This window comes from Mytilus galloprovincialis, chromosome 4 (assembly GCF_965363235.1).
Source record: "Mytilus galloprovincialis chromosome 4, xbMytGall1.hap1.1, whole genome shotgun sequence".
In the NCBI taxonomy this organism is placed as follows: domain Eukaryota; kingdom Metazoa; phylum Mollusca; class Bivalvia; order Mytilida; family Mytilidae; genus Mytilus; species Mytilus galloprovincialis.
The window spans coordinates 2,260,201-2,274,955 of NC_134841.1; the positions used below are offsets into that span (position 1 = coordinate 2,260,201).

The 14,755-nt window shown below is 31.3% G+C and overlaps 1 protein-coding gene and 1 long non-coding RNA gene across 2 annotated transcripts in view; one reads left to right on the forward strand and one right to left on the reverse strand.

Moving 5' to 3' along the window:
* LOC143071111 (3'-5' RNA helicase YTHDC2-like) overlaps positions 1-10,101 on the reverse strand; it is a 39,277-nt gene extending 29,176 nt beyond the window's left edge. The window contains exons 1-5 of the mRNA XM_076245208.1: positions 9,991-10,101; positions 9,375-9,538; positions 7,696-7,786; positions 4,409-4,596; positions 1,084-1,286 (exon numbers count right to left, since the gene is read on the reverse strand). Coding sequence (XP_076101323.1) covers positions 1,084-1,286; positions 4,409-4,596; positions 7,696-7,786; positions 9,375-9,538; positions 9,991-10,028 — 684 coding nt within the window. The 5' untranslated portion in view covers positions 10,029-10,101. The remainder of the gene's footprint in view (positions 1-1,083; positions 1,287-4,408; positions 4,597-7,695; positions 7,787-9,374; positions 9,539-9,990) is intronic.
* A 176-nt stretch (positions 10,102-10,277) lies between these two features.
* LOC143071112 (uncharacterized) lies at positions 10,278-12,648 on the forward strand. Its single transcript, XR_012976795.1, has 2 exons — positions 10,278-10,384; positions 11,609-12,648. It is a non-coding gene; the product is annotated as an uncharacterized LOC143071112 (long non-coding RNA).
* Positions 12,649-14,755: the final 2,107 nt, after the last annotated feature.

Genomic DNA, 14,755 nt, shown 5'->3' on the forward strand with positions numbered 1-14,755 from the left:
AAAATTATAAAAAGAAACATTATAACAAAAAAGTCGTATTTTTCTGTACCGGAAATCGAAAAGTCCTTGTAAATCAAAAACAATTACGGTGTGATACGCGTCACAGATTCGGACTTAATATTTTACAGAATATGCGACTTTGGAAGTTAAATAATGCCGTCCGAAAACAGTTGTTAAAGTTTTAATCTCAATATTTATTGAAGCACATTGAGCTAAATCAAAGCACGTGTAGCATTATGTTACATTGTAACACCAAAGCGAAACAATCTTAAAATGACCTTGACATCGACCAATCAGAAAACTACAATAACAACAACTTTATTTGACAAGCATGAAGGAGGTCATTTGCGAGATAACGGAATAATATTAACAAGTATACAAGAGCATACATTTAAGATTACTGAATTGAGATGATTTAAATAATCTAAATCATTTCAGACAAAAAACGAATAAAATGATAAAGTACCTATGTATCATCAGAATCCTCCCAATTTAAAAGGTACGTAAATTTTGTCTTCTATGTAATTTGAAATTGCCGCCAACTTATATCAGCTGATTAATAGACTACTGACGTATGTAATACGTATCGATGACAAACAATATTCCTACGACTTTTGCCATTTGGGAAATGTAAACGACTCATCTTTATAGATTTTCGGCGATCAAATATTTCATACAATTGTTCTTTGACATCTTAACCAACAGCACAGGGAATAATAAACTATAGAAGAATTTCTATCAAGCACTACTTCCTATGTGCAACTTCAAAACTTTTGGGAAAATCGACGACCATTTAACGTTTTTATGGTAATATTTTTAATATTCCAGAATAAAAAGTATGAAAAAAGTGTCATATTAGTTGGTAAATAACATGATAGCCAGCCAGATAATAAAAGTGGCACATATTTCAGCATTTATTGGGTAGAACATAAATCTAGGGTGCTCGCATAAAGCAGCTTAACTGCTTAAAAATGAGAAAGCGTTTAGAAAAAAAGTCGGTTTAACTGTTTGCTGCCATCTCTTGACCATCAAATAGTTTTTTTTATAGTGTTTGAATATATCTAGTAAGTGAAATAAGATTACCTGTGTAGTTTTACCAGACCCAGTTTCACCAGAAACTAAGATGGCCTGGTTACTGTTCATAGCCTCCATGATTTCTGTTTTAAATTTAAATACTGGTAAAGTTTTTCTGAAGGTATCAAGATCAGAACTGCCACGCTCTGGTGGTATTTGAGCTACTCCATTATTTAATTTACCAATTGTTGTCTTGTTGAGTTCCTTTGTTACTGAAAAATCAATTTAATTTTTTCTTTAATTTACATTCAACTTATTCTAACTACAAAGAAGAAAGTTCAATATATCTATGCAGCTATTAATGTGTAGCAGAGTGATTTTTATGATCATTTTATATATTGTAAAAATCATCTATTTAATTACTACATTTATGATAAAAGCTTAATTATATATTTTGAATATTGTATTAAGTTATTACTTGCAAACCTTACTTATATGTATAGTAATATTCACGTTATTTTCTATGAATATTCATTAGGGATTTACTTAAATCATTGTATCTGATTGGTTGTTAATATTTCGCGGTCAAGTTTAATTTCCTTTGTTTTGTACCTGTATATTTCCACGGACGATAGCCATGACAGTCCATTGAATTTATATCTGTTTAATTGACCACATAGTTTACCTGTAAACCTTATATATTTTGGACAATATAATTAAAGAATACTGTAAGTTACTTCGTTATTAACATTATTTATATTTTTCACGTAAATGATATTCTAGTAAAGTTCTATTTGTCTTATAACGTTCTCCTCATATGGCATACATGTAACACAAGTACACAAGATGTACATGAGAATATTTTATTAAGCTATAAGTATATGATTTTATAATCTACGGTATATTTGCCACGGTAGAATTGTATTGTTAATTTGCGTACATTACTATTTGATTATTGTCATGAATAGTCTATATTTTATAAATGATGGCTTATTAAGTAAAAGACGGAAAAGTGTTTCCATTTATTTTAAGTAATAGTTTTGTAGTAAATATTTTTTATCAAGTACAAATATGAATGAGTAAAGAATATTTGTTACATTGTATATTTTTATAATTAGAGTCTGAGTATTTATGTTCGTATTTTGGTTTCAGGACTCCATTTAATGTGTAATTGGACACATGATTACGTGATGTTTATATGATGTGCCGTTAACCTTACTAGTACAACTCACTCCACAAGTGGTAAGAGTATATTTATTTATAGTTTGACATTGTTTATATTGTATTGTAAACATGAGTTACCTCCCATTAATTTGGAGCTTTTAATAAATCAATAATACTGACATCATTAGTCTTTATGATTATTATATTTGCAACTTTATGATTGTTGTATGATATTATGTATTTGATTATTATACGTATTATATATTTTATTGAAGTTATTATTAATAAATGTAGATATAACGTTTGTCAAACCAGTAGTGAATACATATACACAGATACACATAATCTTTAAACAGTGCATTCCAATGTAGTGTATATAATAATCTTATTGTAACAGTACATGTGACACCCGATGTCAATTTCATTGAATGTTAACATTGAACATTTTCTACTTGCAATACATTTAACTCTCTATACATTGTTAATTACTAGTATATGTAGTAATTTGTCATTATAATTCCGTATTATATTATAATCTGTGATATTCTGTAAAAGCATATATTTATGTTATATGAAATAGCTTGTTATTTATATATGATGTATTTCTATTTCAGACTCAGGGCTTTTCCTTGAAATTGAAGTAGAAGGCTCAATTAAAATTATAGGCAGCTGTAACATGCGTTCGTTACAGCTTGGTGCCTTACGGCAGGGGGTCTGGGCTCTGGCATAAATGGAGCTAAATCCTGCATTCTTGCAATCTCCTGGCACCTAATTTCATCTTTCAAATGACCATTTTTTCAGTATGAAATTAAAGAAAGAAAAAAAAATCTCAAAGAAATTTCATTTTTTTTTTATGTTAATAGTTTTTTTTTTTTTATTACCTTATGCTTAAAATTCATTTACTTTTGAAGGAGTTTTATTTCTTTAATAATCCGATTTGTTAGAAATCTTGATCGATTTATTTTGCATAACTACGTGCATTTGTAAACAAATGATCCCCCTTTTCTCTCTAAAAACTGTTACTCGTATTTAAATCATATATTTATTTCTCAAGCATTGACAGAAAATTGATATATCCTCTGATTTCTCTTTTTTTTTGTAAACTGTTCAATAAGTCTGATACATAAATCATTTGGAAAATGTTATTTATTTGAGGTTGAGTCGACAATATTCTACTTCGTTTTTGACCTTGATTCTCTGAACACCACGTGGGCTTTGAAACATTAACTTAAAAAGATAATGTTTTCCAGATTCTGAACAATATGATCTACTACACTTTCTTTAATTTGACTGATATTATTCCATAACATAAGATTGTCATCCTATCTGATTGTCTTCACGTTTTAGAAGCCAAAAAAAAAGCCAACGAGTTAATGACCATCGGAACGTCTCTATTGTTATCTTTCAATGATTACCGGGACGTCTCTCTTGTTATCTTTGAAAAGAAACGATGCATTTTGACTTTAAATAGACAACCAATCAGTGACCTAAATTCATGTGATCTATATTTAGCCGAAGGTAAACACTGACTTTTCATCCCTTGTTTATCGTGACCGCGACTTTGCGACAATACGTCTCTCGGCTGGCTGTAAACATTTGAAAAAGATATTTTTTTCTTTTTGAATTTATATTTTTGTATAAAGTGAAGTAGCCGGCACTTGAAACCACCGTAAACGGCGGATTACCGCCGGCTACTGGCTTCAATGGAAAGCCCTGCAGACTTGTTTTTATCTACCGGTACAATAAAGCATCAGAACCCTTAGCTCTATTTAGTTGTTATTTTAAGCATAGAAAACAACCTACTACAAATGTACATTATGAAACTGTTCTGTTTTAATAGGTATTGACCAAGTATTGGTCATAAAATTCCTGTTTTTACCTTTTACTGAAATTCATGACTAATGAAATAAATCAAATTGCATCACAAGCTGTTTTTCTATAGCTAGTTACTAGAATATTTGGAGAAATGTAGAATTAATTTTTTTTTTTTTTTTTATAAAATATGGATTTGCCTATAGTCAGTTTTGTTTCTTTTTGTTTTAAAGTGGCCATACTCTCTTTTCACAGTAATCTTTTGATTCTGATCCTTGTTTTCAGTGATGTTTGATCAAACATAACCGCCTTGATACGGAGGCCATGCAAATATTTCATGATAACCAATTTAATAAACATCTACATCAAAAATCAAGATTGTGAAAAACAAGAATGAGATATCTTATGATTCTCTTACCTTCATTGACAGAAATTCTTTCAGTTTTTGGTAACAAGTCTTGTCTTTCTTTACTTGTGAGAGGAAATCTTTGAAGAAGGCTATGTATTTGTTGTCTTGAATTTCTGACCATGTGAAGACTAGCTGCTGACTGAGTGGCCAAACTCCCTTCCTTCTTATAAACAGTTAGGTACCTGCTCGACCTCTTCCTATAGAATACTCTTAATGATCAATTTCTTCAAACAGCACAATATTCTAAGATATATCAATACTTTAAGGAAATAGATTTGTTGTTATTATAAAAGAAGATGTGGTATGATTGCCAATGAAAACCTGTAATTTAGTGGTTGTCATTTGTTGATGTGCTACATATTTGTTTTTGTTCTTTTTTTTGTACATAAATTAGGCCATTAGTTTTCTCGTTTGAATTGTTTTACATTGTTATTTCCGGGCCTTTTAAAGCTGACTATGCAAAATGGGCTTTGCTCATTGTTTTAGGCGGTACAGTGACCTAAAGTAATTTCTGTGTCATTTGGTCTCTTGTGGAGAGTTGTCTCCTTGGCAATCGCATCACATCTTCTTTTTTATATTCACCACTAGATGTCCTTTGTGTATTTGTGATCTTAAGTTACTACCACATTGATTATAAACCACATCATCTTTTATTCATACAAATATCCTGATGCAGTGCTCTAGCTAGAAATCAAAAGGGGCAGGGTGCCAGTGGAGGGCAGGGCACTTTTTATGATAAGAAAAGGCACTGCTCATTTTTTAGTCTACGTTTCTGTGTGTATCACGAGTTAACGAATCTCTTTTTTTTTTTTACTGTATATGTTGTTTTTTTTTAAATAAAGATGCTTTTCAACTATAGTCTTTATTTCATTGTGTGTGTAATTATGATTGATATAGTATATCTTCATCAACATATTATGTTTTTACAGTTCAACTTCACTCTACCATTAGGCCAACTAAAATTAATTAGTAGATTTTCATCCAAATTTTTAAAAAAAATGGGGCGGGTGGGAGGATTTTATTTTTTAAATTTTATTTCATATGAAACCCTCGTCACAAGTTCTTCATACCGCAGGGTATAAACTAGTGGAAAACAAGCTTGTATAATGTATATACATGCTGTATGAGGAATCCTACACTATTTTTTAAACTCTTAAATAAAAATCCCTGATTGGCAACCATTGTTATACATGTAATTGCCGCTTCAGAAACCTATTTATAGTATACATCAAAAAGAAGAGAAATTCTCTCTTAAGTTGGACTATACCTACACCAAATTTATTTTGCTTTCTAAGCAATGGTTTGTAGTCCCCATAAAATCAATAAAATGTATTGGTACAATTGTATGCAACACAAGTATTATGAGTACAGAATAAAATGTAAACTCAGTATGGTAAAACATGAACTTAACCAAAAAGTGGTTGTTGTTTAATGACTAAATTGAGGGTATTGGGACAGTTGACAGTTACAGAGGGTGTTTGCTGTTTGTCAACAAAAACAACAGCCATGGGTATTATAATTAAAATGCGTGTTTGTTGACTTTTTTTTTCTCAATATATGGTCATAAATCAAACAAGTTTGTGCTTGTGTCAATGTCTTTAATCCAGTCATGTTTTTTTGTACCAATTTGTTCTACGATTCTTGCGCTTTGGATATCATTCACATTCCAAATTTCCTGACACAAAGTCATTGTATAAATACAGAAGAAACACGGTTTTCGAATCACTTGTGACTACCGCAATTTGCGTTCAAGGACAAGGCGTTTTACTCGTAACTCGAATATTTCATGCCCTTCTCGTTATCAATCTCTTTTCTCGGTAGATGATGTTGTCATCATAGAGCAGCAGAATATGTTGACTTAATCATTTTCGTTAGATTACTCGAAGAAATACAAAAACGAAATTTGAAACAGGAAGTTTTGAATGAAAAGAAGTTATCGATGGTTCCCGGTAACGGACATGAAGAAAATCCGGAAATCGTATTTGTGTTAAATAAAAAAAATCGGGGCGGGACGATTTCAGAGGGGCGGGCTGGGATGAAAATCTAGCAATTAATTTTAATTGGCCTTATCAAACAATAATTACATTAGATGTATGTTTCATTACTATACGTTATTCTGATTGGCTAACGGCACATCATGTGTTATTCCTTAAGCTGTTGTATCACTCATTAAAACTTCTCATTCATGATGACACGAGGTCCCACAATAAAGTGCACAGGTAAATGAAATAAAAACTTGATAAAAGGCGTGTTTTCATGATCCTATAGGTAAAAATGTAATTATAAGTATTGAATGCTTTTTTTGTAACTTTATAGGGTTTTAAAAGCGTTGACGTGTGCACATTTTAAGTATGAAGCGCTTCCGCGCTTCATACAAAATGTACTTCGGTCAACGCTTTCACACCCCAATAAATTTACAAAAAAGAGCATTCAATTCTTAAATATGTGTTTTTTTTTTTTTTTTTTTTTTATCTATATAGGAATTATAGCTTTGAGTACATCATATGTTTTGAAACAGAGAGCATTACTAATTTAACAATGTTTAGAACATGGATTGCTAAAAGTATAATTATCACGTAGAAATTGCAATATATATTTTTTAATATGTTCAAAGACAGTTAATATCTTTAAGGTAACATTATTATGTTATTATATATTCAATTGGTAATTTATTCCTTTTTTTGGTACTAGATAATATTTTTAGAGCACAAATTTGTAATAAGCTAAAACAGGGGAAGTAACTCCAAAATCAATTTCCACCACGTTTGGGTTAATTAAAAACTGTGCTTGTTGCTAACAAGTTGAGATGGAAGGCATTTCTGTAAAGGCATAGTTTTATTTTGATGACTTAAATTCAATTCTAAAGTCATGAAAGTCTTCATTTATATACGCTCTTCCATTGTGACTTGGAGATCGAAAATGCCAACCCAAGCTAAACACACTCGCTGACACATTCATCAAAAGTATGACAAAAAGATACATTGTCCTAATTAAATTACCTAGTTATTAACACCTTTGAAGTCTTTATCATTGTAATTGATTGTAATGACATGATTAACCTGGGGGCAATCACACAGGTGTCATATATGTAATTAACTTGGAGATCAGAAATCGATGAAACAAAATTTTACCAAAACGGCACAAGATAATTTTGGAAAAAGACGTCAGGGCAGAAGGGCGCAGATGAAGGCACCCAGGGCGCAGCTGAGGGCACCCAGGGCGCGGCGCCCTTCTATTTTGGGCTAGCAAGACCACTGTGATGCCTATATAACCCAACAACAGATCACATGACTTACCCACTACTTTTTGTATGAAATCCCATTCCCTGACACAGCCTATGAACATAGGCTCTTTCTGTGGCTGTTAATGAAGATGGAAATTCCAGTACTACAAAGAAAATATTAACATGTATACTATAGTATAGTAACAAGAGTTAGCATTAAGAAATGTCTCAATCAGTATTATTTATTTTCTATAAAATTCATTTGATATGAAACTGTATATCTGTCTGAAAAACACATTTAATACCTTTCAATACCTGCTTGTGTATCATTTGGTTTGTAACTTTAAATACCTCTTTGAGTGTCCTGTATCTTGAACCTTCAATATGTTTAATACCATTTTTTGCATCATTTAGCTTAAACATTAAATTACCTTTTGTGAATCATTTATCTTACAACTTTTCAATACCCTTTTGTGCATCATTTAGCTTTAACCATTCAAAACCCTATTGTACATCATTTAGCTTTTACCATTCAAAGCCCTTTTGTACATCATTTAGCTTGTACCTTTCAATATCCTTTTGTACATCATTTAGCTTGTACCTTTCAATACCCTTTTGTACATCATTTAGCTTGTACCTTTCAATACCCTTTTGTACATCATTTAGCTTTTACCATTCAAAGCCCTTTTGTACATCATTTAGCTTGTACCTTTCAATATCCTTTTGTACATCATTTAGCTTTTACCTTTCAATACCCTTTTGTACATCATTTAGCTTTTACCTTTCAATACCCTTTTGTACATCATTTAGCTTGTACCTTTCAATACCCTTTTGTACATCATTTAGCTTATACCATTCAAAGCCCTTTTGTACATCATTTAGCTTGTACCTTTCAATATCCTTTTGTACATCATTTAGCTTTTACCATTCAAAGCCCTTTTGTACATCATTTAGCTTGTACCTTTCAATACCCTTTTGTACATCATTTAGCTTGTACCTTTCAATACCCTTTTGTACATCATTTAGCTTTTACCATTCAAAGCCCTTTTGTACATCATTTAGCTTGTACCTTTCAATATCCTTTTGTGTATCATGTGTATCATTTAGAGCTTGTACCTTTTAATATCCTTTTGTGTATCATTTAGCTTTTACCTTTTAATATCTTTTTTGTGCATCATTTAGCTTGAACCATCAATACCCTTTTGTACATCATTTAGCTTTAAGCATTCAAAACTTTTCAATACTTATTGTGGATCATTTAGCGTAAACCAATCCATACCCTTTTTTGCATCATTTAACTTGAATTATTCATTACTCTTTTGTACATCATTTAGCTTTAACAATTAAAAACTTTTCAATACTTTTTCTGGATCATATCTGGATCATTTAGCCTGAACCTTCAATACCTCTTGCATATCACTTAGTCTGAAACTTTTTGTGCATCATAATGACATTTAGTTTGAACTTTTCAATAACATTTTGTGAATCATTTAGTTTGAACCTTGCAAAACATTTTTGTGTATCATTTATCTTAATTCCTTATTGTGAATCACTTGACTTTAACTTTCAATACCTTTCTGTGTATCATTAAGCTTAAACATTTTGATACCTTTTTAGCATATGATTTAGCTTTAAAATTTCAATACCTCTGGTATACCATCTAGCTTCAAAACCCTTTTGTGTATCATTTAGATTGTACAATGTACCTTTCAATACCATTTTGTGTGTTATTAATCATAAAACTTTCAATACCTTTTTGAGTATCATTCAGCTTGAACCTTTCCACTGCCAAATGAACAGAAATCTTCACTTCTTCTCCTATACATATTTCTTGCTTTAGTTTTGGACCTCTAAAACTGTCACCACTACTACAACTTGATGGTCTTGGTGATGAACTGTTTTGTCTTTGCATTATTCTAAAATGAATTGCTAATTCAATGATGCATGGAGGATAATATGAAACATTGATATCGCCGTACTCAAGTGTATTATATAATTACCGATAATGTGTGTAAAATAGTGTAAATAGATGTGGTGGTGGAATATTGACTACTCAAATGAGGTTGTCCCGAAGTGGACGGAGAAAGATTTCCTGGTAAGGTAAGATAGTTAGCCTTAAATAATTCCCATTCTTCTTAAGGTATAGAAAACCATCAACATTTTGAAAATAACATTCTGGCTGATGATTGAGAGAGGTAGCTTAAAAATTTATTACAATTTTTCTTAGATTTTAAAATTTATAAACTTTAAATTTTTTATTGATACTGATAGTGAAACAGGTGTCTGTGAACACAACGTGTGAAATCAACTAGTAAATTTAGAGCCTTATTTGGACGGTAATTTACTGGTCTACCTTCCTGCAATATACCTTTGCAAATAGGGTCCCGTGCCTTTAGACGAATCCATTATATTGTTTCACACACAAATGTTGTCTGCTACACGGCATCCATTTTATTTTCTTCGGAATCGATGTGAATTTTTACCAATTTCAAATATATAAATAGTAATGTTATGATTGTTAATTTTAAGATTTAACCACACAAATTTTGTGTAAAAGTAAAATTTTATATATTCAACTTATAATAGTCATTTAATATTAGAAAAACCCTTATTTTAGAAGCATTTGATTTCCTATCCCATACGGTCTTGATTAATGTGAAAGTAGAAACTTCCGGTCAAAGCACCAAGTTTTGGTTTTGGTTTCTAGTTGGTAAAAACAAAGAAACAATTTTATTCATTAATGAAGTAAATAAATAATTAAGGTAACTTTAAATTTAGAACTTACCTTTAAGTTATCGTTTTCTTAAATGCATCATGAACATTTTTACTTGCTATCATCGTAGCTCCAGAATGCTGATAATATTTGTGTGACTGCAAACCTCTGAAACCTTCAAAGAAGGAGATCTTCCCCTGTCATAGCTGAGGAGAAGACTTTACACAAATAAAATCTCCAAATTTAAGATAATGACCAGTGTTAAATTCATCTACAGAACCACAGGCACTTGTTTTCTATCCATGGCAAGATCTACTATCCCTATATAATTTACGATCGCCTCTAACATTTTGGCATATAAAATTTGGCATCAAATCATAACCAGTTTCCGACTTGTAGGACATGTCATTTCCGACTTTGGACCCATTTCTTAGATAGGTCGAAAACACAAGACGCTTGTTTTTGTCAACAAAGGTGCCATCGATCTAATAAACTCAAATTAAAAAAAAAAATAAAGATCGAAATATATTTCAGATACAAATATGTTATGAACAAGTATACTAGTGACTCAAAATATTAGGGATGTCTATTTTCAATTTCAAACATATAAAAGGGAAATTTCGGAAAAATATTTTAGTAGGTTGACCTCTGTATAACAAGGCAGCATGTATGCCAATTGATCTAAAGAAGAACTTCCTTAGCTAAACAACTAACAACTGACTAAGTATCTACCAAATTTACTAAGGAGAGCAATCCCATCACCTTAGTCAATATACCATCATGACTCTCACACACATACCTAGCTAGAATTGGTATCTAACTACCGAAGTTTTTTTTCCAGTTGGGTCCAAATGTAACTGGAGTGCCAGAGGCGGATTTAGGGGGGTTGCTTATAAATTATAGGGAATCACTGAAGCATGACTGGAGCCGGCCCCCTCTTAGGCAGTCAGTGGGCCCCCACTTATGAAAATTTCTGGATCCGCCAGTGAGTGCATTCAGGATTTTGGGTTTTTAATGCTCTTCAAGTTTGTAATAGATTTGGCCTTCCAATTGTTTTGATGAGAGCATCATTGACGAGTCTTATGAAGATACATTATAAATCTTGTTGTATTTATAAAAGTAACAATATAATATTGTTCAGTATTGTAAAGTCATCATTATTCATTATATTAAAACCATGAGATATTAATGGATAACTTTTTTTATATTCTGTTCGTGATTTTAAAGCCTTTTATATCTTTAAATAAAATTAACTTTATTAATTTTATTGCAGGTACTGACATTTGAAAACACTGGATGAAACAAAATGCAAAATAATCACCAGGGACCACCTATGCCTCCTAACTCTTCATCTAATGGTCCAAGTCCACAACAGATGCCAGGGAAGGTCTATCCCATGAACCAGCCAATGGTTTTTAATCCGTCCAACCCCAACGCACCACCAATTTATCCATGTGGAGTTTGTCATAAAGAAGTACATGATAATGAACAAGCTATATTATGTGAAAGTGGATGTAACTTTTGGTTTCATAGGACTTGTTCAAGACTTACAGAACCAGCTTATCTCATGTTAACACAAGAAGTGTATGCAGAATGGGTGTGTGACAAATGTGTATCAACAAAAAACATACCACCCATTAAAACTAAATCATAGCTTTCATATTACATTCATCTGTAAATTGTTTCATAGATTTCAACATTTTTTAGCTTATAAGTCATGACATATCAAATTTGATCTGAACTTTATTTTCTATTTTTGTTCACATATCATCATGTTCACTCATGTATAATTATAATTACATCTACTTAATGTTAAAATAATGGTAGAAACATAAAGTTTAACATCTACTTAATGTTAAAATAATGGTAGAAACATAAAGTTTAACATCTACTTAATGTTAAGATAATGGTAGAAACATACAGTTTAACAATTTAATTTTAAACATAAATTTGCAGCTTTATAGCTTGAAAGTAAGTTTTCTCTGTATAAAGTCACTGTATTGAAACTTTACTTTAAAGAGGAAAAAAGTCAACTTTGACTCTCAACTAAATTTTAAAATGGAAACTGATGATTTTTGGGACTTATTATTTGTGTAATGGTAATTTTGAAACTACAACCAGCAAACATCCCTTTTATAGTTAAGCTGACATGCATTTTTTAAGTACTGTAACACAGTTTGTACTGCATTGAATATACAAATGTGCTTTATTTCAAATCTATTGTAGTGCAACAATAATTCATGATTTTTCACAATACTTAAATGTGAATAAGAAAAAGCATATCAGTAAATAAATATTTCTTTTTATTTTGAATATTCATTTTCTTTTATTTTAGCTCCATTGTGCCATGTGGGTTATTGTCATCTATCAACTGATGTCTGTCATTGTTAGCTATTAACTTTAATTACACCTTATATAAGAATGCTGGAATTTGATTGGTTGGTTGCCAGTGTATTTTTGCTTAATTTAAATATTTTTCCGCAATTCATGAGAATTGCCTGTTTTTCACCGCTGCTAGTGAATATGCCTTAAATTTCCCTCTATGTCGTGGTATATGCCAATTTGGATATTCGTTTTTTGCCCTTGAAAGGCTCTTCCCACCAAAATTATTCAAAAATGATACATAAAGACAGCAGAGCAACACAAGATTTTTAATTTTTAATCTTTACCAGGGGCGGATTTAGGCGGGGGCGTGGCGGGCTTGCGCCCCCCCTAAAATTTGCAAAGCATGGGTTGACTTCAACATATTTAAGTATCAGAAGAGACCATTCCATCTTTTTAACATTCAAAGTATATAAAACAGCCAGTTTAACAGAATCAACGTTATTACTTATCAACTGACCTACGCTTTATTAAAGTTCTATAAATAACTTCAAAGGAAGGTGTCAAACGCGGAGCTGCGTTTAATGACAAATATAATAGGTTTTTAGCAGTTAAAGTAAAAACAAATGTTACATTGTATTTGCGGTTTTTATAATCAATTTGTTTGATAATCGAAGTTCCAAAACATCCCTTACTCACTTTCACAATTTCATCATGACACGGTCAAGAAAACAGTGAGATTCTTTTATAATATCCCGGCGTAATGAAAGATAGAAATACTGTTTCAAGCGAAGGTTAGTTTATTAATTTGTTTCTCTGTGTCTATATTTATTTCTCACTTGCAACCTAAATATTTAGCCGAATTCTGTACCGTATTACTGTATGCTTGGGATCCCAAGAAAATAAATATAACTGCGTAAATGCATCTCATTCTGGTTTTAGTTGTTTGTGGCGAACACGGTGAAGTCTGGCACGACCTCCGAAAATCATAAAAGTAAAAAACAGATAGTATGAAAGGACAATTAAAAATCGCTGGTAAAAGTAGAAATTTTCGTTTGAAAATTATATTGGTCAGGTAAGCAATTGTGATCTGTCTTGTCTCACTTTGCGTCCGTCTGTCCGCCCGTCTATCTGTAGATTGTTGTCAGGTGTGGATTAAGGCGGTTTCAGCTTGAAACTTTAATTTCTCGCTAATTTTACCACACAATAGTTCGAGATATCTACATTTTACCCCTTTAGAAGAATATTTCAATAGTTTTACCTAAAAAAAACCTCCAAAAATTTTTCGCCTCGCTCTGCTCGCCGAAAATAAAACATTGCGCCCCCCTAACTGGAAATCCTGGATCCGCCCCTGTTTACCAAGATATGCCAAATATACATAGAAAAAAGTCCCGTAAATTCTTACTTCACGAATACTACAAAAAAATCATGATTTGCAATTCCTATGGAGATTTGCACTGAAAAGGAAGATAACTCAGAAAAAAGACATAAATATCAATAAAAATCTATACAAACTTATAACTTTACCGTTTCTATTCAACAGCATGTATTGATTCTTGATATTTTAGTCATCTTTAGGGTATAACAAACGACTCTAAAGATGTTTTCATATCTTTTATCAAGCTACAATCTAGATTTCGAAATTCATTAGTTGACCATTCATTGAATTTTTCAACATGTCAAGGTAAAAAATCTCAAATTTAATAAAAAATAATTAAGCATATATTCTTCTTTTTGTGGTTTAAAACTTCTTTAGACAAAGAAGATGCTGAACAAATTTAATATACAGCTATAAACAATACCAAATTTTCACATTATTTTTTTCAAAATGGTCACAAAGCCACAAATTTGCAATTTCTTTAATGAAAAATGCTCTCAAAAAAAAAAAAAAAAATACCAATTATACTTCGGTTTTGTACATTTCATGAGCAGAAGATTATATATTATAGTCAAATATGAACTTTTAACCCCATCAAAGTATCATACTTTACATAAATTTTAAGAAAATTAAGCAAAAACTGACATTTTTGCAGAGTTATCTCCCCTTCCAATGTCGATTTTGAGTTTTCCTCAAGTTAGATTTTATGGGACTTTTTCT